Source organism: Rhinolophus hipposideros, assembly GCF_964194185.1.
Source record: "Rhinolophus hipposideros genome assembly, chromosome: 11".
Lineage (NCBI taxonomy): Eukaryota > Metazoa > Chordata > Mammalia > Chiroptera > Rhinolophidae > Rhinolophus > Rhinolophus hipposideros.
Window position 1 is genome coordinate 18347747 of NC_138057.1, and position 21650 is coordinate 18369396.

Here is a 21650-nt window from a genome sequence, read left to right on the forward strand (position 1 = left end):
TAACTTCTTATGCAAAATAAAAAGAGTTTAGGATCAAAGCTGAAAGGTAATTCTTTCCTTGATAATAATCAATATTTATCCTGTTCAATTGTTTACGAAGATGGTTTCCTTTATGTTTGAGAAAAGCAACTTGATTGGAAACACTGAAAGTCTTTTAGGACTTTTGAAATTGAATGCACAAACACAAAGATTCTAGTTGATGATGTCTAAGTCACGTACTCTCATTGGGGATAATATCGCTCCCAAGGTGCAAAAATTATTTCTTGTCACTGTGAACAAATCTTAGCTATGACTATGGTTTGTGGCCCTCCAAAGCCCAACCCTATCTAACAAAATCTTATTCCTTAGTATTCATTTTTCTCTTTGGGTTTTCTCGTGTATCATATGAGACTCCTTGGTTCAATGAAGATAGGCAAAATGTATGCAAGGACAGTGCTCCACCTCTCCCGTAACCTCATTGGAGGACTTTCCCCTGATCATTGGCTTAATCTCAGAGTCATATTGTGAGAGGGCGCCTTTGCTTACTTCCCAGCTGCCACAGGCTATATTGTGAATGTTCCTCATGTGTAAGCATCAGTGTGACGTTAACTTTAGAATCAAATGCAAACAGTTTATATTTTATTATTTAGTTCTACTAAAATTATTCAGCACATCAATAATTATGTCAATGCTAAAAAAAGTTCGCAATATCTATATGAACATTTAGCAGCTACTGAAGTGAAAAATTACTTTCCAATGTGAAGCAAAATTAAAAGTTAATTAGCAAAAAATAAAAGTTAAGAAAATTATTTAGGTTTCAATGGTGTTTAGCAGTTTTGAATGATTTTACATTACATCTACACATTAGTATTATTTTGAAGTTTTGTAGAAATTTTTTTTGAACAGGTAGTGGGATACATTACTATTTATATGAGTAAATGTATTGCCTTAAAAGTCACTCTGCAAACTTAGTTATAAAGTTAAATTAATTTGAATTATATGAAGGGAAATGTAAATAGCTTTTAAATTTAACTTGCAGCTTAAAATGTTTACTTATTCATTCTTAATCCTTCAGGGAATAAATAGAGTAAATTTTACACTTTCTTTTTTTATACGTAAAGCTCAGACACACATGCAGTACATACATATATATCGTACAGCTGTGTTAAGTTTTCTTGGGGGATTCACTTAGGAAAACATCTGGAAGACTCTGTGGGCAAGGAGTAATATGAAAAATAAAAGTTTGCATGGCACTGATCTAAGCCGTGTAGAAAGTGCATCAAGGAAAACAAAAGCAGAGTAGAAAGGGGACATTCAGAAATTGGAAATTCGTATGTCCCCTACATAAGACACATGCACAAAGGAAGGACTTCAGAGCCTGGAGACAAGGTGCGCAGTCCCCGGGCTCAGCCAGGCCAGCAGCATCTGACAGCCCCCAATGGCACTGCCCTTCTCCTTCCTGCTGGCCCTGCTGGTGCTCAGCTGCCACTCCAGCTGCTCTCTAGCTGTGACCTGCCTCAGAACCACAGCCTGCTTAACAGGAGGGCCTTGATGCTCCTGGCACAAATAAGGAGAATGTCCCCTTTCTCCTGCCTGAAGGACAGACATGACTTTGGATTCCCCCGGGAGGCGTTTGGTGGCAACCAGTTCCAGAATGCTCAAGCCTTCTCTATCATCCATGAGATGACCCAGCAGACCTTTGACCTCTTTAGAATGGAGGGCCCCTTTGCTGCTTGGGACAAGACCCTCCTAGACAAATTCTGCACTGGGCTTTATCAGCAGCTGAATGACCTGGAAGCCTGCGTGACGCAGGAGGTGGGTGTGGAAGGGCCTCACCTGGTGAATGAGGACTCCGTTCTGGCCCTGAGGAAATACTTCCAGAGAATCACCCTCTATCTGCAAGAGAAGAAATACAGCCCTTGTGCCTGGGAGATTGTCAGAACAGAAATCATGAGATCCTTCTCTTATCAATTAACTGGTGGGGAAGATGAAGGAATGAGGAATGACACCTGGTTCGACATGGAGATGATTCTCACTGACTAATAATGTCACACTTCCTTGTGTTCGTCATGTCAAAGACTGTCTTTTGTCTTGTGCTGCAATCATAACATGAATGTAATCAATTTGTCAAAAGTTTTCAGGCATTTTAGGCAACATGACGTCCAACTTCCCGGGCACTCGTCACTTACAGATGCCAATGCTGATGGATCTGTTTATCTCTTTTAATATTTATTTATAAGTATTTTTTCATATAGTCTCACACATGCACTTGTACATTATGGTGATACAATAAAATATGTTCTACTTAATTGTTTAACATGTATGATATTTTTGTTTATTAAAACTTTACCATAGGAAACTTCATGTATTAGTTTATTTTAAAAAGCAACACCAAACCTCATTTGCAGCTTGGTTTAAGAAATGGATCGCACAATTCATTTACCCATCACATTATATTCAAATTTCAGGTAGCTATTGACTTTTCCAGCTATTGACTTGACATTATGCAGACATGAACATAACAAATACAGTTCCTGCTCTCTTCTATCTTTGATTTTTGTGGTGAAAGAAACCTAAAAGCAATGACAAAAATTAATATTAATTATGTTAAATGCTCTATTGAGAAGAAGGGAAAACAAATGAATTCTCTCACCAGCAGCTAGAGTGAAGAATGCCAGGAAATAAAAATAAAAACAGTAGATATCCGGTACACTTGATTAGCAGACATCAAACTACAAAGGTCCATTGTCGGTTGAATATGTGAGTTTGCCATGTACAATCAATGCCGTGGCTGGAGGTCCACATGCAGCAAGGGAAAGCCCGAAATGTAGTTTTGTCACGTGGGGAGATAGTGCAGAGTGAGAAAAAGACTTCACCTTGATTCTGAGGCCCTTTAATGGGAGGGAAGAGAAGAGCTCCAAACAAAACAGAGTAGATTGACCATACGAAGCGTGACAATTAAATTCACGAACCCATACTAGAAAATGTACGACATACCTCATTGCTGAATATCACTATGGTCACCTTTGAAGTACTCCCTTTGGGAAGCTATGCACCGATGTCAGTGTCTAGTCTATCCTTCAAAGCAATTTTGGAACTCTTTTTCTGGAATGGCCAACAGAGCTGTTGTCGTATTACCCCTAATGTCTTGAATGTCATCAAAATGTCTTCCTTTCAATATTTCCTTTATTTCCAGGTAAAGAAAGAAGTCATTGGGGGCCACATCAACTGAGTAGGGAGGGTGTTCCAATACAGTTATTTACTGGCTAAAAACTCCCTCACAGACAGCTGTGTGAGCTGGAGCATTGTGGTGATGCAAGAGCTCCTTCGGGACCACTTTGTACACACCTTTCTCATGCCAAGATTTTCTGTGAAGATTTTCCTATCTGTTTCTCTATCAATGTTTACTTGGTGTGCTATGCTTCATAATCAGCAGACAATTTTGACCCACAATTCGATGAATTTTTGCAATGTTTTTGTCACTTCTGCTCGTTATTGGCCGCCCTGACCTCTCTTCATCAGTGTTGTGTTCTCTCCCCTCAGAACAACGTTTATTTATTTATTTATTTATTTATTTATTTATTTATTTTTTGGAGAAAGATGGCTGACACTTTATGCTTTATTGCTGTGGAGGGAGGTGCTCAGGAGCTCTTGGTGAGGCGAGCCCACTTCCTCTTCAAGTTCCCCAAAGTAATTCTCAAAAAACCCTGAGGCCATCCTGTGGTCACCAGCCGCCCCCCAATCCCTTCACCCTTCCCCCCATCCCCAACCCCCTCCCCCCCGCCCATCTAACAACTCTCGGTTTTTTGTGTCCCCAAAACTGTTTCTGATTAGTTCATACACATATTCTTTTCTTTAGATTCCGCATATAAGTGAGATCATATGGTACTTGTCTTTCTCTTTCTGACTTATTTCACTTAACATAATGTTCTCTAGATCCATCCATGTTGTTGCAAATGATAAGATTTCTTTTTTCTTTATGGCTGCGTAATACTCCATTGTATAAATGTACCACAGCTTCTTAATCCAGTCATCGACAGATGGGCATTTTGGTTGTTTCCATATCTTGGCTATTGTGTAAAGTGCTGCAATAAACATAGGAGTGCATACGGATTTTTGAATTGGAGTTTTGGATTTCTCCGGGTAGATGCCTAGGAGTGGAATTACTGGATCATAGGGTAGTTCTATCTTCAGATTCCTGAGATACCTCCATACTGTTTTCCATAGTGGCTGCACTAATCTGCAATCCCACCAACAGTGCCCTAGCGTTCCCTTTTCTCCACATCCGCTCCAGCATTTGTTGTTTGTTGATTTATTGATGATAGCCATTTTGACAGAACAACGTTTAATCCATTTGTTCACTGCCATTTTCTTGATGGCATGATCCCCATAAATTTGGACTAACACGTCCCTGATTTCACTTCCACTTTTGCCAAGTTTAACAAGAAATTTAATGTTTGTTCATTGCAGTAATTCAAGCTCAGACATTCTCGCGATGGCACACAAAAACACACAACAACATTAATAAATGTCACTCAGCAAGACACCACCACATGTCAACATGAACATAGCTGTGAGACACTGATATATAAAGGTTCTGAAACCTTACCGAGCTGCCAGTGTAAGCTCATGGTGGCAAGTCTGTGAACTTAACTGTCAGAACTTGTGCGTTAGAAGGACAAGAGGAAAAGATGGTAAGATTGTATTTAAGAAAACAAATGTGCTTAGATGAAAATCGGGATGCATGGAAATGTGGATTGAAACTGCCCACTACATCTGGAAAATAAATGGCATTGGTGACCGTATTAAAGTAGATGGAAGTGTAAATAAGAGAAGAGAAGTCAATGACTCTGAAGTGGAGAAGGAAATATTGTGGGATCTGGAAAAGAATGTGGGTTAGTTTTTCTGTGAATGGTTTTCCCTTCTATGCAGTATATGTATTTTGTCTGGATGATTTCATGTAATCAATGTATTAGTAATTCATATTATTGTATTTAATGTTGTTTTTATTTAAATCTGAGTTATTTAATTACCTACAACAATAATTTATCACATCTTGGTAATACTACTTTGTAAACAAGTTAGCTGCTCAATTATTGTTAATTTGTTAGGCAGGAATAGATAACTAACTCAATTTTTCATCAGAATAGCTAATTACTACTGATACTGCAATCATTGGCTTTACTAATTAAGTTGCTTAACGTCCATCATTGTGACATTGGTTTACTACAGCAGCTTTATAACACATCTGATTTTCTGGTAGAGCTAGACATGATAAGGATTTTATAATACCTTTGGTGATTTTTCCTAATTTTATGAATATCACAATTGCATGTGAATCCTAAGATCACCAAATTAGCAAGGGCAGAAAGACTGAAAGACTTTCTTTAAAAATGAAAGTGGGAAAGTGAATCACACAATCTTTTTCTTAATACTTAAAGAAAAAAAAACTGTTGAAAAACAGCTGGAAATATAAAATGAAAATGGAAATCCATAGAGTAAGAGAGTTGTATGTAATTCAGGAATATAAAAGATTTAACAATTATAGCAGAAATTCAGAATACGAAATTCACAAAATCACCTATAACACACAATAAAGAAATTTTCATTGAAATTCCATTCTCCTTGGACATATGTGTGATGTTGAGTAACGCACTTTCTTTGTCTAAGCCTCAGTTTTCCCATCAATAAAATTAGTTCAAAATATTTATATGTTTTTGTGAATATTAAATGCACTCATGCATTTAAGGCACATATTTAGCATCACATCTTCCATAGAAAAAGAAGTTACAATATGGTAAGTATTTTCGTGGTTTTTTCCCCCGCAGACAGCTATATATAAGAATATAAATGCTGTCTCTTTCTATCAAATTCTTAGGACCTGTATCCTACCTTTCAGTAACTGACCTAAAAAGAGGCAGCCGAAAAAAAACAAAATTCTGTCATGAATTCTGGAGAAGCTGAAAAATGGTCGTTCTTCATTTCACAGAAGTGTCCTATTTTTTTCAGTGATGCAATGATGCTTTGTACTAATATCTGAGAGAGGGAATTAAATATCTAGCTAAAGGGCAGAGCAACAGCATAGTAATGGATCCAGCATCAGGCACACTCCAGGATACACTCCCATAGCACAACACTTTCCTTCCTCTCCAGGATAGAAAGCCCCACAGCCTTTTGTCATGCACTCTTTACCTCTCAGTCCATTCACACAACCGCTTTCTGTTCCATTGTGGTTTCAGCTTAAAAGTTTCCCTAAAGAGCAGAACATTACAAATAGAAAGCAAAAGTGCATCACATTTCAAGGTTTTGCAGAAACATCTGCACGAGAGGCTTTCCTTAATGTCCATTGAGTGTGATGCAATAGTGCTGTAGCTAGAAGAAAACAGAAAGTGGATCCAGCCTGTGGGTGGGCAAAGGAAACTCCTCTCAGGAGAAACAGCTCCCTGGTGACCAAGTGAAACAAGTGCAGAGACCAAGACTGGGGGGCAGGCTTCTGATCTAGGCAGATCCTACCACTTCCTGGGGATGTCCCTTTATGCTACAAAACACGGCTACTTCTTGATAATGATACATTCTAATGCCGTCATGAGCCTGCCTGTTGCCTTACCCTGTGTCTATTACAAAGAGAAGGAGTGTGAGTGTCTGGTTCCAGGCTGGCTGGACTGTTTGGACTGGGCAGTTAAAGAGACAGAGAAAGATGTGTTCCCTGCCTACAACCTACTGTGCAGAACAGAGCCTCCCTATGAACCACCCCTTCCACACACTACAGGACTCTGGGGGCAGGTAGAGCTGCCAATCCGGGAATGTAACTCAGTGCTAATCAGGAAAATCTCTTGAAACATTGATCATACAACTCTCAATAGTACAACATTAGTTTCACAGATTTACTCCTAATATCAGTAATATCAGTAAATATCCTAATATTTACTCCTAATATTCAACTATAATGAAATAGAGAAATATTCTCATTGTCACTTTGAAGAATGATCTTGAAATCTTTTTCACTTAGCAAAATGGAGAAGCTTGATATAAGCTAAGGATTGTTAATGAATAGTGTCATTGTTCCTTGTGAACTAGTGACATTTTATTTATTCAAATGTATCAATTGTGGTATATGTTAAGAGGAATTTCTATCATCAGCACAATATCTTCCCTAAGGTATTTCACCAGGAAGTATGTGTGATTGCTAAGGTAACAGGGAGCGCCTGTGACGATGGAGGGGTCAGCCATCTTTTCCTAAGGTAACATGACCCACATTTGGATTCACTGCTCTCCAACTTGGGTTGGCCAGGACCTTAGTTAAATCTTAATAGATTTTTGTCCTTCCCTCTGGAGGATGGGAGGATGGAAAATTTTAAAAGATGCACAATGCTTGGCAACATTTGGCTTCCTGACTTGGTATTTGTCAGGGTTTTCCAGAAAGAGGACCAACAGGTTGGATACCCTAGGAAGACTTGCATTTCCAGACCAACGGCAGTCTGTTGGCAGAATTCCTTCTTTTCCTGGATGTCAGCTTTTTTCTATTAAGACCTTCAACTGATTGAATGAGGCCCACCCACAATATGGAGGGGAATCTGTTTACTCAAAGTCTACTAATACAAATGTTAAATGCCTGTAATGTCACATTAAGCACACCTTCACAGAAACATCTACAATAATGTTTGACCAAATATATGGGAACTGTGGCCTAGATAAGTTGACACATAAAATTAAATATCACACGGCTCTTCCCTAATAGGTATCCTAACACTTTTCAAATATTATTTGTATACTGTTCTTTAACAGCTGCATATGTATTTTATATATTTTACTTAATTTTCCTTATTTTGTTGGATTGTGCATGAGGACATGCTGAAATTAGGCTCCATTCAGTGACCTTGCCAGGAAAGTCTCTGTAGTCATGTCCTGTTTTATATGAAGAAGTTAGAAATTTGTGTATATTTAAAAGGAATGAACATTTATTTTGTAGGTTAGCTATTCAAACGAGCTTACAATGGTACCCCTGGCTTTCTCTCTTTTCAAAAATCCAATCTTACTATCAGTTCTCCATTCCATCAAGATTTTATTATTGCCTATGGAATGAGATGAGATTTGACATTGATATCTTCTTAGAATGCCAAGTAATCATCCTAGAAGTACTTATTGAAAATGTCTTTCCACAATAGTAATATCAGATATATCCCAAATCTTAAATCTAATTAATACAGATAATAGAGTTTCAGAGATCATGTGTTTTAGTAATTCGTTTACCCAATTTCTCCCTTTATCACACTGCTTTTAGTGCTACTACTATTATCTCACTTTGTTTTCTAGAACAGATAGATATGTCAAGAACTCTCATGTTCTTTAACATTATTTCCATTCTTCCTGATTAAATGTATGAGGCCTAACAATTAGGTTTGCGAACTTACCACCATGCGTTTACATTGTCAGCACTGTACCAACAGCTCGGTAAGGTTTCATAACCTTGGTATACCAGTGTCTCAGCTGTGTTCATGTCGATGTGTGGTGGTGTCTTGCTGAGTGGCGTTCATTATTGTCGTGAGAATGTCTAGTTTTGAATTAGAGTATCGAACAAACATTAAATTTCTTGTTAAACTTGGCAAGAGTGGAAGTGAAATCAGGGACCTGTTAGTCTAAGTTTATGGGGACAATGTCATAAAGAAAACTGCAGTATAAAATTGATTAAACATTTTTCTGAGGAGAGAGAACTCAACAGTGATGAAGAAAGGTCAGGGTGGCCAGTAATGAGCAGAACTGATGAAAATATTGCAAATGTTTGTTGAATTGTGCATCAAAATCATTGGCTGACTGTGAGAAGCATAGCAGACTAAGTAAACATTGATAGAAAAACATTAGGAAAACCTAAAGTGAAAATCTTGGCATGAGAAAGGTGTGCGTAAAAATGGTCCTGAAGGATCTCATTGATGAACAAAAGCAAATGAGAGTCTAAGTTTGCCAAGGCCTTCTGGAGACGCAAGATGATGTTTTGTGCTGTGTTATCACTGGTGATGAAACCTGGGTGTACCTATAGGACCCTGAAACAAAGCATCAAAGTGCACAACGGAAGTCAGCCAATTCTTCAGGACGAAAAATGTTCCGTCAGTCCAAATCAAGAGTCCAAATGGTGATGCTAAACTTTTTGATATGAGAGAGATTATTCATTAAGAATTTGTACCAACTGGACAAACAGTTAACCAAATTTACTACGAGTATTTGGAAGCACTGAAAAGGCTGGCTGAAAAAGTTAGACAAAAATGACCTGAACTTTTCTCAACAAATCGTGGCTCTTGCATCACGACAATGTACCGGGTCATATGGCACGGTCTGTGAGGGAGATTTTTGCCAGCATTCAAATAACTGTTTAGAGCACCCTCCCTACTCACCTGATCTGGCCCCCAATGACTTCTTTCTTCACTGGAAGGTAAAGGAAATATTGAAAGGAAGACATCAAGGGTAACAAGACCTAGCTCTGATGGCCATTCCAGAAAAAGAGATCCAAAATTGCTTTTAAGGATGGACTAGGCACTGACATTGGTGCATAGCTTCCCAACAGGAGTACTTTGAAGGTGACCATAGTGATATTCAGCAATGAGGTATGTAGCACTTTTGCTTGGGTGTGTTCATGAACTTAATTGTCCTATCTCATTTAGCAAAACAGTGAACTCTACCATCTCTCAGTAAATACATACCTGCAAAAACATGACAGTCTAAAAAATGGAAAAATGGAATTCTGGGGCGGCCTGGTGGCTCAAGCAGCTGGAGCAGCATGCTCCTAATGCCGAAGGCCGCCAGTTTGATTCCCACATGGGCCAGTGAGCTGTGCCCTTCCCAACTAAGACTGTGAACAACGGCCCTCTCTGGAGCTGGGCTGCCGTGAACAGCCAGGACAGTGTGATCTGCTGTGAGCGGCCGTGGGCTGCTGTGTACTGACGTGTGCTACTGTGACTGGCCAGTGCCCACATTGGCCGGCAGCTGTGAGTGGCTGGCAGCAAGCGAGAGCTGCTGTGAATTGCTGTGAGCAGCCAACTGGTGACTAGCAAATGCCTGCCTCAGCCGGGGGGAGCGCAAGGCTCATCAATACAGCATGGGCCAGGGAGCTGTGCCGTACAACTAGACTGTGAAACAAAGCCTTAAAAATAGAGGGTGTGCAGTGAATTCTACCAAACCTTCAAAGAGGATCTAATACCAATCCTGCTCAAACTCTTCCAAAAAATTGAAGAAGAGTCAGTACTCCCTAACTCATTTTATGAGGCCAACATTACCCTGATACCAAAACCTGGTAAGGACAACACAAAAAAAGAAAACTACAGACCTATATCTCTGATGAATACAGATGCTAAAATCCTAAACAAAATTCTAGCAAATCGAATACAACAATGCATTAAAAAGATTATTCATCACGACCAAGTGGGGTTCATCCCCGAGGCACAAGGATGGTTCAACATTCGCAAATCCATCAATGTGATACATCACATAAACAAAATAAAGGACAAAAATCATATGATTCTATCAATTGATGCAGAAAAAGCATTTGATAAGATACAACATCCATTTATGATTAAAACACTTACTAAAATTGGTATAGAAGGAAAATACCTCAACATAATAAAGGCCATATACGACAAGCCCTCAGCTAACCTCATAATTAATGGTGAAAAGCTGAAGCCCTTTGCTCTACGTTCAGGAACACGACAAGGTTGTCCCCTATCACCTCTGCTTTCAACATAGTATTGGAAGTCCTCGCCAGAGCTATCAGGCAAGAGAAAGAAATAAAAGGCATCCAAATTGGGAATGAAGAAGTTAAATTGTCACTCTTTGCAGATGACATGATGCTATATATAGAAAACCCTAAAGACTCCACCAAAAAGCTATTAGAAACAATCAATGAATATAGTAAAGTTGCTGGCTACAAAATCAACGTACAAAAGTCCATTGCTTTCCTATATACCAACAATGAAATCTCAGAAAAAGAGATAGAAAAAACAATTCCTTTTGCAATTGCAGCAAAAAGAATAAAATACCTAGGAATAAACTTAACCAAGGATGTGAAGGATTTATATGCTGAAAACTATAAGACATTTTTGAAAGAAATTGAAGAAGACACAAAGAAATGGAAAGACATTCCGTGCTCATGGATTGGAAGAATCAACATAGTTAAAATGGCCATATTACCCAAAGCCATATACAGATTTAATGCAATCCCCATTAAAATCCCAATGGCATTTTTTAAAGAAATAGAACAAAAAATCATCAGATTTGTTTGGAACCACAAAAGACCCCGAATAGCCAAAGCAATATTAAAAAAAAAGAACAATACTGGAGGTATCACACTCCCTGATTTTTCCTTGTACTACAGGGCTACAATAATCAAAACAGCTTGGTATTGGCGGAAAAACAGACACATAGACCAATGGAATAGAATTGAGAACCCAGAAATAAAACCACATAAATATGGACAGATAATTTTTGACAAAGAAGCTAAAAGCATACAATGGACGAAAGACAGCCTCTTCAATAAATGGTGCTGGCAGAATTGGATAGCTACGTGCAAAAGAATGAAACTGGACTGCTATCTGTCACCATGTACCAAAATTAATTCAAAATGGATCAAAGACTTAAGCATAAGACCTGACACAATAAACTGCATTGAAGAAAACATAGGTACTAAACTTATGGACCTTGGGTTCAAAGAGCATTTTATGAATTTGACTCCAAAGGCAATGGAAGTAAAAACTAAAATAAACAAATGGGATTATATGAAACTGAAAAGCTTCTGCACAGCAAAAGAAACTATTGACAAAATAATGAGGCAACCAACTGAATGGGAGAAGATTTTCGCAAACAGTTCCTCTGATAAGGGGCTAATATCCAAAATATACAAGGAACTCATGAAACTCAACAACAAAAAAACAAACAACCCAATTGAAAAATGGACAGAGGACCTGAAGAGACATTTCTCCAAAGAGGATATACAAATGGCAAATAGACATATGAAAAAATGCTCAACATCGCTAATCATCAGAGAAATGCAAATGAAAACCACAATGAGATATCACCTTACCCCAGTCAGAATGGCTTTCATCAACAAAACAAATAGTAACAAGTGTTGGAGAGGCTGTGGAGAAAAAGGAACTCTCATACACTGTTGGTGGGAATGCAGACTGGTGCAGCCGCTATGGAAGGCAGTGTGGAGGTTCCTCAAGAAATTACGAATAGAATTACCATATGACCCAGCAATCGCTCTCCTGGGTATCTACCCCAAAAATATAAAAGCATTTCTCTATAGAGACACGTGTACGCCAATGTTCATTGCAGCTTTGTTTACGGTGGCCAAGACATGGAAACAACCAAAATGTCCTTCGATAGATGAATGGATAAAGAAGTTGTGGTACATATACACAATGGAATACTATTCGGCGTTAAGGAAAGATGATATAGGAACATTTGTGACAACATGGATGGATCTCGAGAGAATAATGCTAAGTGAAACAAGTCAGACAGAAAAAGCAGAGAACCCTATGATTTCACTGATATGTGGTATATAAACCAAAAAGAACAAGACAAACAAATGAGAAACAAAAACTCATAGACACAGACAATAATTTAGTGGTTACCAGAGGGTAAGGGGGTGGGGGGTGGGTGATGAGGGTAAAGGGGATCAAATATATGGTGATGGAAGGAGAACTGACTCTGGGTGGTGAACACACAATGGGATTTATAGACGATGTAATACAGAATTGTACACCTGAAATCTATGTAAATTTACTAACAATTGTCACCCCAATAAAATTAAAAAAAAAAAAAATAGAGGGTGTGGCGGGGGAGACAAAAAAAATGGAATTCTGGAAAGTGTTATAAGTCACTACTCACATCAAAGATAAATCTATTTTTATGTACAGTAAAGAAATGGCGGCTTGCATAAATAGGTGAAAGAGAAGTTAGTCTCTAAGCAGAAATGAATATTATATGGTACGAATAATAATACGTGGCACTCTTCTGCTTTCCCACCTTGCTTTTCTGAATCCCCTTCTTTGTTCCCATATCACAATCACTTCCTCTTTCTTCAGTGTGGAAATTCCCAGTATGCTCTCCTCACTCACTCCTCCTTCACCTGCACTGCCCATCCATACAGCTGTTTCCTGCCCCTTCATGGTTTCTGGTCACCAATTTCCCTTTAAGAGTACAAAACCATCAATTAAAAGCAAAAGTTGAATGAGAGTTCTAGGTGTTTCAGAAACGACTCCTATATAACAAACTATTTTTTTCCTTCAGGTGAATATTTTTGGGACTGCGGAACGTCCCTGTTACCATGATGTAAAAGTAGCTATAACTAAAAGGAACAAGAAAGCCAGGTCAATTTTACCCTGGGGATGATTAAAACTTTTACAGAGGAAGACCGCCATTTATTGGCCAAGAGGGACAAAAACAATCAACCAAGTCTGCAGACAGCAGGCTTCTTTCTGTTCCATGCAAAAGAGTCTGATCCTCACCTATTTCTTCAGAGCTACAAAGAGGCTCTGTCCTGGAAAGATCCCACCCCATACTTGACTAAGCCCACTTCCTTAGCTGTTGTATCGTAGAGAGGGAGAATGTCCCAGCTGCATAATATAATCAGGAGAAAATTCTCATTGTTACCTTGAGTAATGACTCCACTCGCTTCCCTTCCACTGTGACTCGGTAGTAAGAGAGAAGACAACTTAAATAAAGGAATTTCAGAGAACACGGTTGTTGCCAAATAACAGCCTGCCAGGTATCCATTTGGGTAGAATTGAGAGGTATTAAGGTTATCCAAAATTGTAAATTAACTAGTTGATCAGGAAGCGGAAATTAATTTCTCAGATAGCAGGGATCTCTCAAATCTTTGCTTCAGTTTACAGACTCAATCTCTAGGTTGCTCCTCTCCAACTGATGGGTTAAAGGGCTCTAATTTCCATGTTAAACGATGTTTGTCCTTGCTTTTCTTTATTCCTCTACCTCTTGTTGGGGACCCTGTAGAAGCAGGCCTACAAGAACATTTCTTGGATTCACCTGGCTCTGACTTTGTGATTGCCTTACACCTTTCAAATGTTCCTACTTATGATTCCTTCCACTCTTTGGTTGCTGTTTTTGTTTGTTTGTTTGTTTGTTTTTTACTGCAACTTTTTTTGTTGTTTTTCCACTGTGCTATTGAGGTGTAAAAGGTGACGATTTGGTTTCATACTGTGACCGTGCCCGGAAAATCTCTATAGCCCTGTCCTGTTTCACATCCCAGAGTTACTAAATATTCTAAAGTGATGGAGGACCAAGCTGCAGGGTCCGAGGGCTGGGGAAGGGGGAGTGAGCGCTGCGCAGCCCGCAGGCCAGGTACGGGTCCAGAAGCTGAGCGGGTCTTTACACCCCCAGGCAAGAGAAGGGACGCCCAGTGCCTAGGATGGGATGTGGTGATCCCCGTGCAGCCCCAGCTGGAAGCCCTGGAGGTGATCCAGCCTCCCAAGAAGGTTGTGAACACGGCCCGCCTCCACCGTCCCTTCCAGCTGATTCCCCCGCTGCAGAGGTCCAGGTCCCCCTGATGTCCGTCCAGTCGCGCACAGAAACGCAGGAAAGACACGGAGCTCGGCCCACCCGTCTACACCCACGACTTGGGAAAGAATCCAGGCAATCATTCGGGTCTGTGGTAGGCAGTTCCACCTCTGATTCCACCACGAGGACGCTGCACCATGCGCGGGACTCACATTTGCTCCCAAAACCACAGTGCACGTGTAGAAACGTGAAGGAGTTGAAAGTCAGCAGCAGCTCCAGCGCGTGGAAGGAGAACAGAGACGTTTAAAGCGTGGACTGCAGCGGGCACGTCCTCAGAAGGAGGAACAATCCAATGGAATGGGCAGCACTGTCAGCTGTTTCTCCGGGTCATTCCAGTTCAGAGGGGAGAAGAGCACAGAGTTCTCCCACGGAGACATGGCCAACAGCAGGGTCCCCAGCACCCTTTGCTCTCATAGCACAGCAGCGTGCTGAGCATGGGATGGAACATGCATTACTCCAGAGCCAGCTGCAAACTTCTGTTTCACTTGACAGAAAAATCTACTCCCTTATAACTATTTAAAAGGAATTTCGTCTACTTTTCCTTAGAAGTCAGACAGCTCAGATACTTACACAAACCACAACCCTGTTGACATACAAAACAATAGACACCAATTCTTTGGCATTTGAAGTAGAGCTGGAAATCCCTCATCACTTCACCTTCCCTGCTTTTGTGGTTTCATGGCTTTCCCTCTCCATGGTTCACACATTTCATGCCCATTTCAGTACTTCACTTCTTTTTACAGGCCCTTCTACACAAGTCATTTTTTCAAATCTCCTTAAGGTTTTGACCTTGAATCTTAGGTACCTTAATAAAAATGTATCCCTCCTGATTTATATTTCTCTCCAAACAGATTCCTAAATGAGTGTAATCCAAATTGGGTTGAGAAGATTGAGTTAATAATCTCAAAGAGTTGAGAACAGGGACTGGTACATAGTTAATGTGCAATAAATTTTGGTGTTAATATTTAAAATACCACTATTATTATCCAGATTAAGAGCAGAATCTTTTCTTAATCCCACTCTTAATTCTAGATTTCTCAAGGCAAACTTTTAATTGCCTGAGTGGATGTGTTAGGTAGATAGAGTACTCAGACAAGGGTTCATAGCCACAATCCTGCCAGAGAGGGTTAGTGTTCTAGCAACTGAAGTTCAGGGGGTCAGTCCCTTGAGAGTTGGTTGGTGTGATTCCTCCTTTCTCTCCTCAGAGCTCATCACACATGGATTCAATGAAAGAAAAATGAAGTGGCTGGTCTTGCAACCCGAAGGCTGGTCAATGACCCAGGAGGTACCGTTCTGTGAGCCTCTGGCAGAATCAGTCATGTCCTGATTCTGTGTCATTCAACACTGGCTTCCCTCCTTCCGCTGCCCTGAATTTTGCTAACTTACACTTTGTCATTTTGTCACCCAAAGAGTCACTTCCCATCTTGCACTTTTATGACATTTGGAATTATATTTGTTTTATTTTTGCCCACAAACAACTGTCAAGTTTTCCTTTCTGGGCAAGTTGAAAATCTGAAGTCTTGAAAATTATAGAGAACATAGTGAAGCCCCGTTGCCCTTGTTATACTTTCCTTTGTTTGTATTAACCACAGGCAGAAACAGAAATTATGCCAGAGGAGCAAGACAGATTACACCCTGTAAACCACTCTGCAAAAAAAATAAGATATTAAGATTCTTGGTATTGTTTTTTGAATTCAAAATGAAATAGTACAAATAAGAAAAGGAAAGAAGGCTATGTCTCCCTGACATAATAGCCTGGGCCTCATTGTTCTCCTAACATGAGACAGAGAAGGATGAACAAAGAAGTCCGATTGAAACACTCAGACTGAATGTACAACTGAAGTTCACTAATTTCTGTCCTATAAATTTCTATTGGGAGACGTCGCCATTCGATCTCCTGTGCCCAGCTCGATCTCCTATGCTCTCCTGAGCATAACGAGTGTCCAATAATTGAAGTGAAAACATTCAACAATAAAAGCCATACTAGAAAAATAAAAGTTATTTGCCTACTAAAGGTGAAATGATTACAATTGGAAAACTGTTTCTTCCACTTACTTAGAAAAAATAAACTTTTGGTATTTGCACTGAGAGATGGTTTCACTCCTGATACCTGGGGACATGGGTCAGGAGGTCACCAGTGAGAACGAGGGTCCTCAGCACATCCAGTGAATAAGGCCAGGATACTAGAAAATTCGTTATTTTGCAAACAGAGACACAATCTCTTCACAGCAGGGGAATCTTAAAGTCCTCAGTATGTAGTCAGCCTGCCCTTAGGGAGTGAGTCAGGAGAGTTTGGATTGGGGACACTCTGTCACTTCAGAGGAAAAGGGTTTCTAGAGGTGATACCTCCCTTGTGAGTGAGGTGCTGCTGGGAAAATAAAATTATCTTGGTGTTAGAATCGCCAACCTACATGCACCAGAAAAGAACCAGGATTCCTGCTGCAAATATTGGCACGACCTGAGGAGCCCTATAGACACCTTACAAAATGGTGGAAAGAAAGGGCAATGTCTTTTTTAGTCGTAACCTTGTGGCCCCGGTGAACTGCAACCACATAGACCTGCATGAATGTATTCTAGCAGGAAGAGAAACATCCCAGAAACTTACTCACTAATGATCACCAGTCTCGGCTGTGAAGAAAATAGAAAACAAATCCCAGTCCTGGGTGCTGAAGAGCTTATTTCCTATACACAGTGTGGTAAGTACCTAACCAAATAGACAAATCCACGGGGCTGAGGGAGCCTGTCTCCCTCTGTACATAAACCATGAAGGTAAAAATTTTGCCCAGATTCAAGGCCATATTTTGTTTCTAACGCTGAGAAAGCAGTATTTATATATTAAAAATGTACAGAGTATGTGCATGTGTTCCAATATTTACATATGAACATACAGTTCTGACTTTTGGACTAAGACGGTTCTCATTTTACTGGTAAGTATCCATTTCGATGGGCACATTTGAAGTTTACTGGGAAACTTAAACTTCCATTGCAAAATTAAGGGTAGACTGATATCTTCCTAGACCACATGGAAAAGACATGAATGAAAACAAAACAAGCAAGTGAAAGTACAGGGAAATGTTTAGAAAATGAAAATGATTGTGTTCCCTATTTAATGGCCATGCTCAGAAAGAATGTCATCAGAGGACCTAGAGACTAGGTTCATCCGACACTCAGCTGAGCCAGGCCAGCAGCAGCACCCACATTTCTCCATGGCCCTCATGCTCTCTCTCCTTTCGGCCCTGGTGGTGTTCAGCCATGGCCCCGGTGGGTCTCTGGGCTGCAACCTGACTCTGAACCATGCTCTGGTCAGCAATGAGAACCTCGTGCTCCTGGAACAAATGAGGAGAATCTCTCCTTCCCTGTGTCTGGATGACAGAAAAGACTTCGGATTCCCCCAGCAGGCGGTGAATGGCAGCCAGGTCCAGAAGACTCAGGCCACCTCTGTCCTTTACGAGATGCTCGGGCAGACCTCCAGAGTCTTCCTCACAGAGCAGTCCTCTGCTGCCTGGAACACGACCCTGCTGGACGAGCTCCTCACTGGACTCCATCGGCAGCTGGAAGACCTGGAACCCTGTTTGGTGCAGGAGGTGGGACAGGCAGACTCTGCCGCTGGGAAGGGCCCGACACTGGCCGTGAAGAGGTACTTCATGGGCATCCGTCTCTACCTGAAACAGAAGAAGTACAGTGACTGTGCCTGGGAGGTTGTCAGAGAGGAAATCCTGAGCTCCTTCTCTTCATCAACAAGCTTGCAAGAAGGGTTAGGGAAGAAGGATGGAGACCCGGGCTCACCTTGAAATGGTTCTCCCCGTGACTGAGCCACGTCATCCTGCACATGTGTGTGGTCATTTCAAAGGGCTCTTCTTTCTGCTTCAGTCACAGAGTTGATTGTATTTAATTCAGCAAATATTTTGTCAGAGCATTAGGTTAGACTGTGTTAAAAAATTCAGCTCCAGTGTCATCAGCACCAAAGAGGTGACTGCTGTTATGCTTATTTGTTTGTTTGTTTGTTGTTTACTTATTTATTTAATTTATTTCTGTATTTATTCACTTCCTTCTAGAGTCTATCATATTTATAATATTTAAAACCCATTTGTAATTACATGTTCATTTTTACATGCTATTAAAATTTACAAAACATGTTTATTTTGCATTTTGTTTGTATTAATTACTTATCAAAGGAAACTTGTTGAGTTTTTAAAATTCTGATATTGTAAATCTTATTTTTTTATGCAAATCTATTTCAAAATAGATTTTGTCCTATAGAACAGTTGTTATTAAGTGCTATGGAACAGTTCTACCACTTGTCATAAAATGCCTGCCAAAAGCCGGAATTCTGTGGAGTTGAGAAGAGTTCTGGAACACATGGAAAACGTTCAGTACCCATGTCAGAGGTGTAACGGATTTACACTCACTCAGTAAAGAGTGGTGGGTGGAAACACGTGAGAGGAGTCATCCCGAATGAAGTGGGAAAGATGAGTGGTATTGATTGGCTGATCCCTGCACCTGGTGTCTTCCTCCCACCCACCCCCTCACCCTCCAGTCCTGCTTGACTGAATGCAGTCAGTCCCTTATACAATCGCTTCACTCCCTCCATCCTTCTACCCACCCTCACAAGCTCTGGTTCCCTTGTGGTTTCTAGGTTCAAGGTTTCTCGTTAGAGTAGAAAGCCACAAAGAACAAAAATTGAAAAGGAGCTCTGTTTTTTCAAAATCGTTGTAGGCAGTTTCGTTTCCATGAGCGCTCTGATGACTATTTGGGGGACCTGACTGAATGCTATCGTTACATGAACTTGGTGCTGAAAGTCAAAGGAATCAACTGAGCTCAGTTCACTGCGTGGGCTAATAAGGTCCTCACGTAGGAAGTGCGCCCTCCGCTGGCCACCTGGGACATGGCCAGATCGAATGTAGGAGGGCAGGCTTTTCTTCCAATCCAAACTCTTACTCCATCCTGGAGATTCACTTCCAAAATGAACAACAGGCTGTCTGGGTCAAGAATTGACCTCATACTTGAATATAACAGTTTTTTGTTTTTTGTGTTTTTTTTTAGCTTATATCATTACAAAAAGAATAAGTGTGCCGCTGCTCTCTGCAATGGGCAGCTATAAAAAGAAAAGGATAAAAATGCATTTCCTGCTCCAGTGTGCTGCTAACTATCCTTATCAACACTGTGGTCTAGAGCTGGGCTAGCTGGTTGTGGAACTGCATTGGTGTGCTAATTAACAGGAAGTGTTCTAGTTGATGGTTAAATATCAATGTGAACACTAAATTTCCAGTTTCACAAACTCATTCCCAATATCTCATTCTGTCTGACTGTGTAACTAGGAAATATACTCATCATTATATGGAATGATGATATTGGCAGTTCTTCCAAGTAGTCAGAGTTCAGATATGTTTTCTGAACTGATAGAGAATTCTACCCTGTTTCCCCTAAAATAAGACCTAGCTGGACCATCAGCTCTAATGAATCTTTTGGAGATTCAATTAATATAAGACCCAGTCTTACTTTGAGACCGGGAGTAATATAATATAGTATAATACCTGGTTTTATATTAATTTTTTTCTCCAAAAGATGCATTAGAGCTGATGGTCCAACTAGGTCTTATTTTCGGGGAAACTCGACTAATGTTGCCAACTGACAAGCAAAAGCTTTTTCATTGAAGTGTAAGAATAGTGGTAGAATTCTGGAGGTGTTACTACAACCTGCACAGTGTTGTGCTTGACAGAGTTCCCCAAAGAGTGTGTGTGTGTGCGTGTGTGTGTGTGAATTGTTGACATAGCTAGGAGAGATGTCAATTTGGAAGGATTTTTTGAATCTTTGCCTCAGTTGACCTCGCCTATGCTGTAGTTTGTTTCTCTATAAATTGTGGGTGGGGAAGATCATAGTAATATGTTAATACATTTTTGTCCTTTATCTTCCTCTTCTCTACTACTTCTGCTGCGTGGACGAGTTTAGCCTTAGACTAAGTCTAAGGCTCTATAAGCCTTAGACTCCAGGACATATAAGACATGTATACAAATAATTCAGGAGAAAGGCTTGCCAATTCTGGACTTCTTCTGTCTCTGTCTTTGATCTCTAATCTTTAATATATATTGCAAGCGCTTAAAACTGACCCTATGCCATAGTAGGTGCTCAATAATGTCATCCTGATTTTTGATAGTCAGATAACTTTCCAGCTATATCATCTTCTTGAGTATTAATGATATTGAGATGATCCACGTTTCTGAGTCCACTAATCACGTGAAATGCATATTGAAAAGGACTAATATCCATTATTCTGCCAGATAGAATTCAGGAATGAGTAATTTGGTGGTGTTACTTCAAATCAGTCTCCAGTGAGTTTGTTGGCATGATTTCTCCTTCTTGTTCCAAAACTGATTACATCTGGGGGGGGTGGGAATGACAGAGGAATCATGTGGCTGGTTTTGCACGACTGACGGCTGGCCTCCGGACTGGAATCATTCTCCTTTAAGTCCCCGCCAGAGTAATTGGCTCTTTCTTTCCTTGTTTCCTTCTACTAGTCCTTCATCGTTCCCTTTGTTATAAGCCTTAGACTCCAGTTCCATTGCAAGTGAATTATATTTTGTCGTTTGGACACTCGAGGTCAGCCTTTTGGTCTATTCAGGCCTTCAGACCGTTAGATGAGGGCCACTCAGATTAGGAAGGGTGATCGATCCGCTTTCCTCAGTCCGTCTACTGAAATGTTAATCTCACCTCAAACCACCCTCGCACACATTTAGATCGTTTGACCAAATATCTGGACACCCTGTAGTCCGATTAAAATGACACAGAATATTCACCACCACAAGAGTTTAAAATATTGTGAAGCCTAGTGGATTGATAAACCCTGTATCTCCCTAACCCCACGTGCTTGATTGAATTAGCTTATATGATTTCAACCTGACAGAAAGCCATGTATGAATATTCTCTGGGACACCGTGGGAGTTATGAAAGGGTTTAAAGTGAGTTTTGTTTGGGTCAAAAATATCCTTCCCTGTTACAATGAGAAAGTAGCACAAGGTTTATATACAATTTTTTTTTCCAATTAAGATCACCCAAGAGATCTATATTGTGTGAAATTGCGTGGACTTGATGGATACCATGGTTCCCTCCCC

At 40.2% G+C, this 21650-nt stretch overlaps 1 protein-coding gene and 1 pseudogene across 2 annotated transcripts; both read left to right on the forward strand.

The window, feature by feature from the left end:
- Window positions 1-1417: 1417 nt before the first annotated feature.
- On the forward strand, window positions 1418-2022 carry LOC308505005 (interferon alpha-4-like; annotated as a pseudogene). The gene has a single exon. The product of its transcript is annotated as an interferon alpha-4-like (transcript).
- A 15693-nt stretch (window positions 2023-17715) lies between these two features.
- LOC308504838 (interferon omega-1-like) lies at window positions 17716-18332 on the forward strand (the record flags this gene model as incomplete). The annotated part of the gene is made up of 1 exon (XM_081066214.1): window positions 17716-18332. Exon 1 carries the CDS (start codon window positions 17748-17750, stop codon window positions 18330-18332), a length of 585 nt encoding a protein of 194 aa, XP_080922340.1. The 5' UTR covers window positions 17716-17747.
- Between the last annotated feature and the right edge of the window lie 3318 nt (window positions 18333-21650).